The 13,471-nt window shown below is 47.2% G+C and overlaps 5 protein-coding genes across 6 annotated transcripts; 2 read left to right on the top strand and 3 right to left on the bottom strand.

Moving 5' to 3' along the window:
* Positions 1-11: 11 nt before the first annotated feature.
* Positions 12-990, bottom strand: E1B28_012157 (uncharacterized protein; the record flags this gene model as incomplete). Its single annotated transcript, XM_043157238.1, has 3 exons — positions 12-138; positions 194-575; positions 639-990. 3 exons carry the CDS (start codon positions 988-990, stop codon positions 12-14), a joined length of 861 nt encoding a protein of 286 aa, XP_043004605.1.
* A 142-nt stretch (positions 991-1,132) lies between these two features.
* Positions 1,133-2,501, top strand: E1B28_012156 (uncharacterized protein). 2 transcript variants are annotated; one of them, XM_043157237.1, is made up of 5 exons: positions 1,133-1,270; positions 1,340-1,353; positions 1,410-1,594; positions 1,651-2,054; positions 2,127-2,501. In XM_043157237.1, exons 1-5 carry the CDS (start codon positions 1,170-1,172, stop codon positions 2,422-2,424), a joined length of 1,002 nt encoding a protein of 333 aa, XP_043004604.1. In that variant the 5' UTR covers positions 1,133-1,169; the 3' UTR covers positions 2,425-2,501. The 2 variants fall into 2 exon arrangements, with proteins under 2 accessions (XP_043004604.1, XP_043004603.1); XM_043157236.1 differs by having other exon boundaries at positions 1,261-1,594; positions 2,127-2,500.
* A 2,698-nt stretch (positions 2,502-5,199) lies between these two features.
* On the top strand, positions 5,200-6,136 carry E1B28_012155 (uncharacterized protein; the record flags this gene model as incomplete). The annotated part of the gene is made up of 5 exons (XM_043157235.1): positions 5,200-5,207; positions 5,261-5,295; positions 5,352-5,421; positions 5,477-5,934; positions 5,988-6,136. 5 exons carry the CDS (start codon positions 5,200-5,202, stop codon positions 6,134-6,136), a joined length of 720 nt encoding a protein of 239 aa, XP_043004602.1.
* Positions 6,137-8,231: 2,095 nt separating this feature from the next.
* On the bottom strand, positions 8,232-10,627 carry E1B28_012154 (uncharacterized protein; the record flags this gene model as incomplete). Its single annotated transcript, XM_043157234.1, has 4 exons — positions 8,232-8,375; positions 8,634-9,517; positions 9,577-9,659; positions 9,718-10,627. One exon carries the CDS (start codon positions 10,625-10,627, stop codon positions 9,719-9,721), a length of 909 nt encoding a protein of 302 aa, XP_043004601.1. The 3' UTR covers positions 8,232-8,375; positions 8,634-9,517; positions 9,577-9,659; position 9,718.
* Positions 10,628-11,669: 1,042 nt separating this feature from the next.
* E1B28_012153 (uncharacterized protein) lies at positions 11,670-13,197 on the bottom strand (the record flags this gene model as incomplete). Its single annotated transcript, XM_043157233.1, has 2 exons — positions 11,670-12,435; positions 12,498-13,197. 2 exons carry the CDS (start codon positions 13,195-13,197, stop codon positions 12,011-12,013), a joined length of 1,125 nt encoding a protein of 374 aa, XP_043004600.1. The 3' UTR covers positions 11,670-12,010.
* Positions 13,198-13,471: the final 274 nt, after the last annotated feature.

Here is a 13,471-nt window from a genome sequence, read left to right as displayed (position 1 = left end):
GATAGAAGTGTCTAGTAAAATACAAGCGCACGAAGTTCGATGGACTGTCTGAGAGGAGCCCCCTCAGGCGTGGTCGGGTCCTGGAATGCGGTATGGGGTGTGAACTGAGCAACACTTCCATCCTCAATCGAATCATAGCTAAAGAGTTTCGTTGTTGACTGATAAGGCTATTCATGAAGCCCAACGGACTCACCACTTGATCAACACAACGTCCTCAGGCGTCATACCCTTGGCATACTTCCATCGATAGTTCTCACTGAATCTGACACCGAAAGTCTGACCTTCCCTGTCAGGGTATATTAGAGCAACGGGCACCAAATCCTTCTTCTTGTCGACGGTGCTGTAATCACAGAGTGCGAGGGGCCAATCCAGGGCAGGATTAGCAATTGGTCGCCAGAGGTTGAGGATTTGGAAACGAGATTTACTCCGAAGGATTTCTTCAGCTTCGTCTGCTGGTAAATGGCGCCTGACACGATTCGCTGCAGATTCCGGAGTCTGGTCGACATGGACTAGAGCTACGGGTTGCCGTTTCGTCACATCGGTGTCGAGTTCACCAGGGCGGCGACGTCGAATAGCTGTTAAGCCAGAGGCAATTTAGTGAAGCTATGGCTACCAGAATTTGCGTGCGGAACACGTACTATGGTCAAACAAGACGACCTTTCTTGCACCGGTCAATTTCTTGATCAGTTCGATGCTCTCCGGATAGTACTCTTTCTCTACCTCCTCGTCGGTCAAGAACGAGGTATGCTTCGCAGCCTCCCTATAGAATTGGAACCCGTTCTTGTCTAGTGTATAATCTTTCTCCGTACCGTTTGTACGAACATCCTCTATGTCCACGTTGTGTTCTTGAGGGACCCAGTTCTGACGAGGTCTATCTGCAGATTCGTTGACACACGTATACGGAAGTGAGCCGTCTTGAGGAGGAGAAAAGTGGGTAAGGACAGCCGAGACTGTTGTCGATGGCGCGATAATGGTAGTTGCAGTCGACATGATGGTGGTCTGAAATAACTTTTTGGAATATGACGGCGGCCGTCACTCGACTTTTCAGAGGGTTTGCCATATCTGTTGAGTACGAGTTGGAATCGGCCGAGTAAGGTTGGCGTCGATGTTTGCCGGGTGCACCGGTTCACTTTTCTTCTTTCATCCAGCATACCGAGTACCGTATCTCAATGGCACCATTCCACGACGCACTGAAAGTCACATATCACAGGACCATTCACACAGAACGCGACGATGTACACGTCTATTCCGGAGTTATCGACAGTGAATGGTCCGTAGGCGCGTAGGTCTGAGCTTTCGTTGCCTCGAATAACCCATGAATTGACGTCCCCTTCATTAGGGTACCAAATGGAGGTAGGCATAGACTTATTGTCCTTGAAGAGATCGGGAGAAAATTATCGTCTTTATAGGATATGTTCTAGGACTTATCCTACAAGCGTGTATTCAACGTCAGGCAGGAATGGCGCATCGAGATCCTATCCACATAACTGCCCACTTCTTACGCACGACTTCAATACAGCCTTTTGAAGTCCATATCAGGCAGTTTAGAGAAGGGAAAACGTTCACTAATCTTGGCGCTGAACTGCTCCAAGACGTATGTATTTCCTTGATTTCTTTAGCCGGTCACTTATTTTCCTTTTCGTTTGGCAGAATATCACCAGAGTCTCAACTCACCAGATGTTCGGCGTTCTATCTCCAACCACCTCGTCAGGTTCATTATTGACAATCACCCCACCTTCAACATACGCTCGCCGACTTCCTCTCTACCAACACCCTTCCAACGCCCCTTTAACCTCGCTACGTACCCCATACCAGTTTGCATCTCGGCTGAAAGCAACCAGAGAACCGGAGATTGTAGCCAAGAACGCTCTCGATGGCTCGAACCGGACGAGCGAAACTTCTATCGGTGGCCCCGGTTTGGAATGGGGACAGTGGTTAACGTTTAAACATGAACAGGACACGTTAACGCCACCTTCGATAGCATTTTTGGCGGACATGTTTCGAAGTCCACCTTCGCTATTGCCGAAAAGCGAGCGGTTGGGCTTGCCTAGCGTGTATGTCTACTTTCTTTTCTTCCCCTCACTTCGGGAACGAAATTTCATATTGAACCATCGACTAATTTTCAGTGCCTGGTTCCCGACTCTGATAATGACCTTGGAATTCAAGTTTCCTATCCCACCTCAATCTTCTCAGCGAACTGCAGGACTCTATACCAACTGCAGATTCATTAATGACCCTGCGGGTCGACATGATGTTTACGTCGAAGTGTGGTCAGCTCCATGCAATGTTGGTGAAGGCAAGAAAGAACACGGATGGAGGGAGAAGCAGGTTTGTATTGCGGTATCTACCCAAACTGCTGTGATTGTGCCGATGCAAAATAATACAGCAAAGGCAAAGGAAGGGGATAGAGGTCCGAAATTGTGATGTACAGGTTACACTGCTGATTGTACTACAGTCATTTCTGGGATAAATGCAACGAGACCAACACATTGTTTTCATGACCTATCGCTGTCCGGTATATTCGCCAGGCTAGCCGTCCCTCATATACCACACATACACACAACACCTATACCATCAGCTTCACAATGATTCAGAACAGAAGGCACTTGAACAGCTCGTGGTGAGATGCATTCTGGAAATGTGAACGTTAACGCGAAAGGGAGACGTTCGTGCGTGCAGGGGCACTCAACTATCAAGCTTTCAATTTCGAGGCTAATAGCTGTACATATTGAGAACCGTGATCAAGAATGCTGTTAACTAGCTGTAAATGTCAAATTGAGATCAAGGATACGTTCAATAGCTGTAAGCGACAAACTGAGAACAAGAATGTATCAAAGAGCAGCACCAAACTGTCAAGTGCCAAAATGAAGCACCCAGGCGGTACTGGATAGAACATCGCCTTAGTTCGCTCGCTATAAAACCACTCGGTATTGGGTCGAATCGTAAGTTTTATTTTCTCTGAAACGAGTAGCCTCTGGCATTTTCCGAGTTCCGCGGAATGGTGAAAGAAGACGTTGGTTGCGCACCACCGCTCCTGGTGAGATCTTTCGTTCGTATGTTTAACTGTGCAGATAAGATAACACCTTATCAGTGACGCAGACCTAACTCCAAGTTCTTTCTCTTTGCTAATCGTTGAGGATATCGAAATACAGTTGAATCCGAGGTATCAATGCACAAATTTTACGCACAGTAATAACACCTGAATTTCTCTTACACTCATACTGGGTCATTGCTAATGTTTCGACCTGCCAGTGCCAGGGACGTGGTCCGACGTTGGATGCCCACATCCACACTTCAAGTTTCGGGATGAAATTCCGAGGAGGGATACACACTGGTGGTGGCGACACAGTACACTTGAAGGTTGACAAACGATGGCTAGAAATGGTGAGTTGAGATGGAGAGGAACTGAGGAGAGGGCACTAGACGCTTCAACAACCACTTTTTAGAACCAATCCATGAGAATAACAGGTGCGTGTCCCTCATACTCATTTACTTATGATTTACTGACAGCTCACCTTTCGTATGCTGTGTACAGGCAAACTCGTCTTGCTCGTTTTCCTATCGAAATATATTTGATTTATTGCACCAGAAGAACAATTCCCTTCAGTCAATGCCAAAGAGTCGTGGCGAAGAAATTCTCCTCGTAAAGTCCTGGTGTCCTTGGATCTATCCATACGCACAGATACTGGCCACAGAGGACTACAATACGCAAACCGTAGGGGCTCTTTGGCGAAATATTAAGTGCGCAGCTGAGATGAGTGCTTGTATTTTATCTGGTGCTAAAAACAATAAGAACGGAGCGCACCCAGTCTCCCCACCCTACGGATGTAAGCCAACTTGTGCTTGACGGATGCACATCACAGCCGGCTAATTCTGTAGCATTCCTTTTATGGCATATTTCTACTGCTCTAGGTAATGGCACGCACAGAGCTTCCCCGACTATGAAGGAGACCGTCAAGTGGGTAGGATAGTCCCGTAACCGGACCATATATGACGAGCTTGAAAGCTGAGTGTCAGGATCAGTTACATCCGCACACAATCGACTCAAGACTCCGACGGGCTCCTCATCGACCCCGGACGTCAAACTCCTATGGGATCACGCTACTCAGACCACTGTTGCGCGAAGGTGCTCGAGTCATCACCGAAATCTTTTTTGCCTGGTCAATAATACGAGCATTGCCGGTGGGTTGCGTGCAGCAGAGGCTTCACTGCTGCCGTTCTATTCGAATACGGGATTCGGAAATCCAATCAAAGCATATATCTAATTTATAGTGAGTGTTCCATCAACCTTAGACATGCCTTGAGGGATGCCGACAATACGGAAAATCCGTTCGGGTTTAACTTGTCAATCTTCAGCTGATACACCCTGTATCAATTCATGGATGAGAAATGAGTCGAACGAATATCCCATTGCTGTACTGATTCGGGTAAATCGGTCTCTTCTCTAAATACGCTTGACTTTTTTCCAACCAGATTTTGTTGTGCTTTTCGTGTGGGCTGCTATTCGTCGGGCATCTTAATCTCACTAGCATTTAACAGCTCGCCACATGTGTCAGACCCCGTCATAAACATATGTCACTCCACTGAGAACAGCCAAAGCTGGTGGACTACCAAAGTTGGTCCACAGGACATTCGAACCGGAATTCAACAAGACAGCAATCTTGCCTCGTGGCACGACGTCTCCACCCAACCCTCTGTTTATCCTGCCGGCAAACAGGTCTGACCTACGCCCTATGGACAGCGTTTTGCAACACACGATTTCTTGCCGGCCAGGACTTGGCGGGTAAGTTTTACATTGTCATCTTTTCGTTCTGGTTTACCTGAATTTCCTAGTTCATCCGCTATGATGTCTTGCCGAAATTCAAATATATTACAACAGCTCCATAGCTTTGACATCAACAAATCCACTTGAGAGCGAGAACTAAAACACAACCGAAAATGAGATCAAGGTTCAGACAGCTCTTCAAACTCCATTCGGCCTCATACCTTTCTTATCTTATACTGTCTGGGATAACATCTACGCAGTATTGCTGTCTGGGCAACCGTACCGGTTGGTGCATCAGGACCTCGTCGAGAAAAGTTGGCACAATTTGCTTACAGCTTTCCTTACGTTTTCGCTCTTTCGTGGCCTATAAAACAGCTGGTGTGTATGCCAGTTGACCTTTCATCCGCTCACAATCGCAGATTATCTCGGTCGTCATGGACAAGTGTGTTCATTTTCATTTTCGACCCTTAGTTTGGCTGATCGTTCTTGTCCTAGCAGTTTCAACTCTCATCAGTATACTGGCGTTACAGGTGAGCTGGTTATTGTACCACCTTCCGGTACTCTTCTTAACGCTCTCTTCCCAAAGTTTGCCATCTTTGTCGTTATGAACATAATTTATCGCCATGTCCATACTATCAGCATCCTGTGGCTAATGGGTTAGAAAATTTCCCTTGCTTGTCCTGTGCACGGTACTAAAACCTTGTGTTCTAGTTGCAGCAACCAAGTGGATCCCCGCTACAACCAGTTCCAATCCAACCCCAACGTGCCACAAGCGCTGATGCACCATGGTTTTTATCCGCCTACTAGTGCCAGCCCCACGTCTCCGTCCCTTCTTGGTTCTTCCTTCCAATCTGGCAGCTCCGCGTCGCCTCTCTCTCCCTCGGGTACAGCGCCATTTTTATCTCCAACTTCCCCTTCCAGTGAGGGAAGCTCCTGGATGCCAGTGGACGATCCGTATAATTCTGTCTATCCAGCTGGTAGCTACGACTCATCTCAGTCCCGGAACTCCAACACGGACACCACCTCTTTCCTTGTAAACCGGATGCAAGTTGGGTCGGTGGCAATCACCGCTGCTACCAGAAAGCGCCGAACGAAGAAAGAATCCACGTTTTTCTGCCCTGTGCTTGGCTGCAATTCTGAAGGCTTCACCGAGAAGCACAATCTTGTTTGTAAGTTGTTTGATTCCCGGCGAGAATCTGTCAGATGTGCTGAGAAACTTTAGATCACATGCGTTCTCATGGAGATATACGCCCGTATGAGTGTACGAGATGCGGGAAATGTTTTAGGTCGCAGTCCGACCTTACACGCCATATTAACAAGGCCAAAAGGCCATGCGAGGATCGAGTTCTAGGTGAGTTGTTTATTTACTGAACTCGTTTACATCAACCTGTAGCGTAAATAATGTAATTGTAAACGACGCGCCCCGAGTCTCTCCCTTCGTAGCTCTGGACTACTCCTCTGTTTTACTACCTCCATATGTACTCTTTTCTTGCTATCGTCATTGCACTGGTCCAACAACGATGACAGCGACACAATCGGTAGATTCGGTACTTCAGTACTTGAATGCATCGACAATGATCCCAGACTCCAGTGCCGGCGATATTGGAATGTTTGAGCTGGAAGATGGTTCAGGCTGGGATCCGCCTCACCTCAGGTTGCGTCGGAAGTAGGGTTATGTGATAGGGACCGTCAATGTGTCTGCAAGCGTCGAGTTTCTTGTTGGGCCGGTTATACCGCTTACAACCGGTTATCTTATCTTATCTCTCTCTGACCGTCAGGCAAAGTCACTTGCACTCTGTATGTTATCTGCATCTTAGAAGCCATGATTACTCCAGGAACTGTCCGACCAACGATTTATGTTGATATTCGGGGTGTTTTCTGGAGAATTGTATTGAGCGTAAAAATCACCCGCCGTACGCATCTTGTCTTCCAACCACCACTATCTTGCTTGTTTCGACAGTACAGTCAATCCCGCTCGTGGTTTCTCAAGCAGAAAGCTCTTACAGACATCCAAACCGGGTTTAAGAGGTAAATAGAGGGCGAACAACAGCCAGAACTTGTCGGAATGAACAGGAATCGTGCATTCTTCAAGTTCTATCATCGACGTTGTTATTCTCGTGGCCCGTGGTTCATCCGGCATGTGACATACAGTACACCAGGAGGGCTATTGAACTGAAGTTTAGCACCAAGGGAGCAGGATCTTAATTGAGTGCATCTATTCTCCTCCCTTTTTTTCATCACTTCTCCCTTCTTCCACACTGCTCGACAGGAACAACTGTAGCTTGCATGAATAGTCAGAAACCTTACCAGAGCCATCACCCGCAACATATTTCTTTTGAATCTTTTGGCCCGCTATTGGCTTTTTGTTTTCTGCAAGCAGGGGTGTATTCTCTCGGCTTTTTCTACAAAGCCCAAACCCAAAATCGTCGCTTCCGGCCCTTCTACGATCGATTTGTCACTGAGGTCATCTCTACACCTGCAATCCATTGACTTATCGGACCGAGGATTAAAATTAATAAAATTCAATTCACTTCCATGACAAACCTCCGACATCCGGGATTGGCGATGTATAGCTGCTGTTTTTCCACCTCTATACTATTATCGCATGTCTATCGTCCTCTGCATCCCCCCCCCCACGCTCCCTTCCCCAATACTATCCGCTCCACCGAACCACGGATGAACTTGACCCCTCCGTTGTGGCAAGTTCTCGGAAGACCGCAAACCGTATGTGCTGCTTGTATCAGGCTATGTCCGACCTCGGCATTTTCTCTACTTGTCCCTGTGGCCGGTAGCTGGAGCTGGGAGCTGCCAGTGGGGTGAGCTCAGATTTCAAATCCCGGACAAATTTCAACCTTCAAGTCGTCACCTTTATCTGGACGCACCCCTATCTGACAAGTTTTCCCCTCGAGTCCGAGTTTCCCCCCCCCCCCCCCCCTCACGGTTGGGATCAGCTATACTTATATCCGCACACAAACAATCAGCTCCAAAAACTTAAAAACTTTTTAACGTTCTCATCCACTGCCCGGGATCGAAGATCGAAAACAACTTGCTACGTATGTTGGAGTTGGTCGTGTCTCTTGACAGATCCTAATGGTGGGGGGGGTGGAGGATGATGTCGTCCGGAATCACACTGAGGTAAGGTATCACTGGCAATGCACGTTCCCCTCAAGTCCGAGGTCAAGGTCCAAGGTGGGTGACGGTGGGTCAAAGTTCTCCCGGTAAACGTTTTTTTTAAAAAACCCAACAGCTTAAAGTGTACATCCAGGATCAGTTCATATACAAGTTAACATCCGCACGGGTCGTCCTTTAAGAAACACAAACAATGGTAACTTTGGAATGTAGTTCAATGTGATATAGGCTGACGTCGAGTGTTTTGCGGATGATTCATACGTACCACCTACAATGAACCGGTTCAAAACCACCCAAAAAAGCACAATCCAATTGAAACGATCTTAACCAGAGAAAAAAGTGTAAAAAGAATTCTATAAAAGGTAACTGTAACTACACACACAACACGACATGTACACCAGTATAAGCCTGGGTATTTTAGATTTTTTGTTACATAGAGAGTATAACCAAGGAATAGGGATATAGATAGATAGATAGAGATCTATAAACGGAACGAGTTCAGTGGGCAATCTAAATTTGAACCAGGGATAGGTTCGAAAATAGGGGTGGGAATATCAAAAAAATCAATGAGGCAAAAACGAGCGGAAAGGAAGGGGAAGGGGAAGGGGATATCACAAGCAACGCACAGATAGTGAAAGAGTAACAGAAAATATAGAGAAAAAAGAAAACGAGCGTAATTTCCCAGATGGGAAACAATGAATAAGAGATATCACAAAGAAGAAAGGACACGCAGACGTACGTAGTGGTACGAAGGGGTGGAAAACCGTGCGTCGTCGTTAACGGAGAAAACAGCGAAATGAACGACACCCATCACATCCCAAAACCCAAAACCGCTCCCAAGTATCCTGCGGTCCAAAGCCGACAACGAATAGGAAATAAGAAAATATCCAAAAAAAAAGAGGGGGGTATGACAAAAACGAGCGGAAATAACGGAGTGAGGTTAACGAACGTCGTCATTAACAACGACACCGACAACCATCACATCACATCACATCACATCATCCCAAATTGAAAACCCGCTCCCAAATATCCCTGCGGGTGCCTGTCTTCCACATAACCACAGACAGTTAGGACATAATGCATAAAAAGCTTGTGAACCCGTCGACGGATGATGATGATAACTGATGATATGGCGTCCCGTTGTAAAAAAAAAAAAAAAAAAAAGGAAAAGGTTTCCTAAACCACGATCATGACTTCCCGTCCCGTCCCGTCGTAAAGGAGACAAAGTCAAGTTCCTGAATGCGCGGGGTAGAGGCTGGGGTAATAGGATAACGATAGTGATGCGAGAACGGTATTTTGGCGGGTGTCGATTTGGGTAGTGAAGCAAGGGAACGTTATGCGTAGTGACAAGCCTGTATATGTTTCAAATGTCGTCGAAAAGAAAGTGGATGATATTCCGATTATGTCCCGAATAGAGTAAAGGAGTGATTTCTACCAAGCTGATTTTCGAAGTTACCCGGATTCGAGGAAGGACAAGGGTAGCTGGTAGACCAGAAAACGGGGATAGTTGTAGGTTGTAGTTGACGGGGAGGAGTAAAGACTCGAGATGGGTGAAGGAGGGGAGGGGGGCTGGGTATAATTCGACAGCGATTGATAAGATGGTATTACACATATATCCCATTTCTGTGAAAGTGAACGTGTTAACGTTAACCCAAAGATGGGAAGACATGAGTAAGACATACCCTGGAGAGAGAGAGAGAAAGGTAGAGAAAAACATATACAAATTACAACATTCTAGAATTTTCATTTTCTTCTAAACACCCGCCTGTAGAAACGGAATGAGCATAAGCGTCATGGACAGCCAAAAAAAAAAAAGGACCCACATCATTCCATGTTCCAAACTGACTTGTACCGCGTATGCAACTTTTCAGGATACGACTTCCGTATGTTCATCTGAGATTTTGTATGTCTCAAGCCCACAGCCTGAACCTCCTTCTCCAAAATAGCCGAAGGTAACGACAACTTGGGAGGACCATGAGTACGAATATCGTCATGGTAATAATACCCCTCAGAATACCCCAACGAAGGAACATCAAAAACAGCCAATTCATCGTCATTCCACGGTTCTAACGGAAGATTAGCGCCTACTTTCCCCCTCCGTCTCTGAGTGGCATGGACATGTGCATGGTGAGGATGGATTCTCAACGCGAACGTAGCTAACGTATCGAGCGAGGGCTGTTGAGGTGTGGATATATACCGTGGTCGGGGTGTTCTCCGTTGTTCTGTCGATTTTTTAACGGGCGATAATGGACTGGGACATTTGACGGTTGCAGAAGGGGAAGGACCGTTCCAATTACGCGGTGCGTGCGAGCTTGAGAGCGTGTCGCCTGCACGTGGGGGTATGCTCCTCCTTCGTGAAGGAGGATGGTAATCGAGGGAGGGTATTGCTTTTGCGACCGCTGATAACGTGGGGTAACGGGATGAAGAAGGGGAGGATGGGGGAGTAGGCGCGAAGGGGTCTTCGTCGAGTAAGGATGTGTCCGAGGAAGATACGGAAAGAGCCTCCAAGTTTGCAGAAAGCGTGAATTCATCGTAGTACGATGGGGGTGAATCTGGGACTTTGGGGGTTTCCGAGTCTTTCTCTAGGTCATCGTCACTCTTTCCGCCGTCTTCAGCTGAAGAGTCATCGCTGCTGGTATCGCTGGGATCATCGATGGGGGAGAGACTGGTGGTCCTCTTGTGATGAGAGAAGAGTAAGTTGAGGCGGGCTAGACTCTTGCGGGGTTTGAGCATTGTAGAGAAGGGGGCAGAAAAAAACGCGAAGAATTGAAATTGATAGGCATTATAAACCCATTGCCCTCGGTAACCGAACCGCAAACAAAATTGAAATAGGTGGACACACTTGGCGTTTGTTTCACGTGGGCGCTTCCACTCATGACGTTTTGACCACAGCAACATCGATCGTATCCAGTCAGATATAACAGCCTCGTCGATCCAACAACAGGCTCTGTCTTTTCAAATCTTCTGAAAAATTAGTAAAACAGAACGATTCGGAGCAATCAATTCAGATATCCCCAGTTCAATCGATCTGGACGTAAGTAGTACCCTGCACAGTTCAGGCACAAACGGACGATGAGTTATCCCGTCCATTCCATGTTTGGAAAGAGCACATGACCAAAAGCAGTGTTACGTTACTTGGCAACCAAGACGTGACTGGCGATGGCAAGCCAGCGTCGACATCGACGTCGGTGGAGTGGTATTGATAACCACATGTAAACACTCGAGAGAGGAAGAATCTTTACAGTATCCCGCAGATTTTTCATCGTCAAAGTCTGGCCACATGCAAACCGGGAATTCGGCATATGGAGAAGGAGTCAAGTTGTTTCGTTGGCCACACAGAATTTGCGCGGGCCGTCGAATATCACATGCTCTCCGATTCGGAGTTATGTTCCGATTCGACCCCGGTGAGAAACTCATCCACCAATTGGCAGTTGTCCCTTCAACAACACTGGGACTTTCTGCCAGTGCTAGTAGGAATGGGTGGCGATAACGCAGTTAACGTACATACATACCTCAACACGAACAAGTCCCGAATTGAAATTTCATTTCCTGCAGTGCATGTATGTCCATTGTCGAACATCGAATCCCACTGAGTCTCCAGGATGGCGACATATCAGAAACACGACGGAAACACCCCGGAGTAAAACTAAAATTACGCCAGCCCAGAGGCCGTTCGGACTGGACTTTTTATGTAAATTTGGCAACCCGATTCCACGTTGTTGAAGAACGGAAGGGTCCTACAGCAAGTATTTCAAATTTCAAAATCGTTTTGCGATGGGGAATACGGTCAAGTCGGTCTGCCTCTGCCGCCGCATTTACGCCGACTTGGACCGATCGGGTTTTACAGTACCCTAGTTGAATTAACGTTCACTGAGTACCGCTGCACCAAGTAAGTAGTACAAGGGGAGAAACGACATAATGCTGTAGATGGCAAGCTGCAAGGTCCGAAGATATGGTAAAAATGGTAAAGTGGGTGGATGTAGATGTAGTCTGTAGGATCAGAAAGAAAAAAGCAACACACAAGAAAACATAGCCATGATTACTGCGTCTTCGAAAAGAAACCAGCCAAAGAACACCCCGCTCCAAAAAAAGAAAAGTCCACCTACACTCCCTCACTCACTTCAACCTCCTCAACTGATCAACAACCTGTTGCATATCCCTCTGATTCCACTCCCCAGACCATTCTCTTCCTTTCCTATGCGTCTCCGATACAACGAGATGAACTTGATGTTTCGTCCGATCTGGGACTGGAAGAAGAAAGGGAGGTGATACAGAGGTATCAGCACCAGCACCACCACTAGTAAGTCTCGAAAACGCCAACTCCCTATCCCCGCTCGTCCCAGAGGTCGCTCGTTGGTGGGCATGGGGCAGGGAAGAACTTTTCGAACGCGTATACAACGACTTGGAACGCCCGAGTGCGAATGCAGAAGCAGATCTAGGCGATGCTGGTGGTGGAGGTGTGGTGGCCACTGATACTGATACTGAATATTGTGATGAAGAATCAGATATGGTGGTTGACGAAGATGATCGTTTCATATCAGCTGTTATTCGGAGAGAGAAAGTCAAACAAACGAAGTGAGGAAAGATGGAAAATTGCACTCACCACCATATTTCTTCGTCTCGTCCGACTTCCAACTCCCAATCCCACCCGTCGCATCAACCACCAACCCAGCCCCAAGTTGCCCAATCGTAACCAACTCGGGCGGAACATTCTCTCCAAACGTCCTCACAAGTTTCGCCATCTTCTTTCTTCGTATGTCCGTCATTTGAGTTTGGGTTTGGGTTTCCGTTGGGGTTTCCGTTTCCGTTTCGTACAAATCGGAATCTTCAACCGTCGTACCCGTAGGGCAGAACGGACTGTCCCGATTGAGAATGACAAAAGTGGGTGTGAGGGGGGTTGACATGCCATCTCCTCCACTATTCGTGTTCATGGGTAATGGAACTGAGCTCGTAGGTGGGTGGACGGTTATGGGTGGTGGTGGAAGGGATAATGAAGGTCGGCTGTTGGTAGTACTACCACTAGATGATCCCGATGACTGTCTCGCAAGGGATAAAGACGGTTGGTTACCGTGGCCATGACCATGACCGTAGCTTTCAGATGAAGAAGTGCTAAGACGCGGAGCCGAAGATGGATCTGAACCCCCAAGTCCAAATCCAAATCCAAATCCAAGACCGAGACTATCGCTATCGACGGTAGGTGTCTCACCGAGAACCATCCCTAATTTCCGTGTGGATTTGATGAGTCGGTTGCGTTGAGCGTGGGTTAGTCCACCACTGGAATGGGTGTTATTGCAGAATGACATTGGAGCTCCTTTCGTTTTTCTTCTTGTTGTGTGTGTTATGCGTGAAGGTCAAACGCGGCGAGAAGCGAGAAGGCGTAAAAAAAAAAGAAGAGAAGTGCAGTCGTCGTAAACTGTTATTGTAAAGAAGGGGTGAGTTGGGGAGGGTGGAAACGGCAGCACTGCTGAACCGGTGAATCCTGGGGAATAAAAAGAATGGACGGGGAAAACGACAGGGTCGTTAAGAAGCTAGGCCAGAACAAGGTTATCCACTTCTGCAAATCCAACAATTGAACAA

Source organism: Marasmius oreades, chromosome 8 (genome assembly GCF_018924745.1).
Source record: "Marasmius oreades isolate 03SP1 chromosome 8, whole genome shotgun sequence".
In the NCBI taxonomy this organism is placed as follows: Eukaryota; Fungi; Basidiomycota; class Agaricomycetes; order Agaricales; family Marasmiaceae; genus Marasmius; species Marasmius oreades.
This window is presented reverse-complemented; position numbering and strand designations above follow the sequence as displayed.

Coding starts and splice junctions, on each gene's coding strand:
- E1B28_012156 (XM_043157237.1), top strand. CDS start 1,170: ATGGCACCATTCCACGACGCACTGAAAGTCACATATCACAGGACCATT. Junction 1,595..1,650: donor GCGCTGAACTGCTCCAAGAC/GTATGTATTTCC, acceptor TTCGTTTGGCAG/AATATCACCAGAGTCTCAAC. Junction 2,055..2,126: donor CGGTTGGGCTTGCCTAGCGT/GTATGTCTACTT, acceptor ACTAATTTTCAG/TGCCTGGTTCCCGACTCTGA.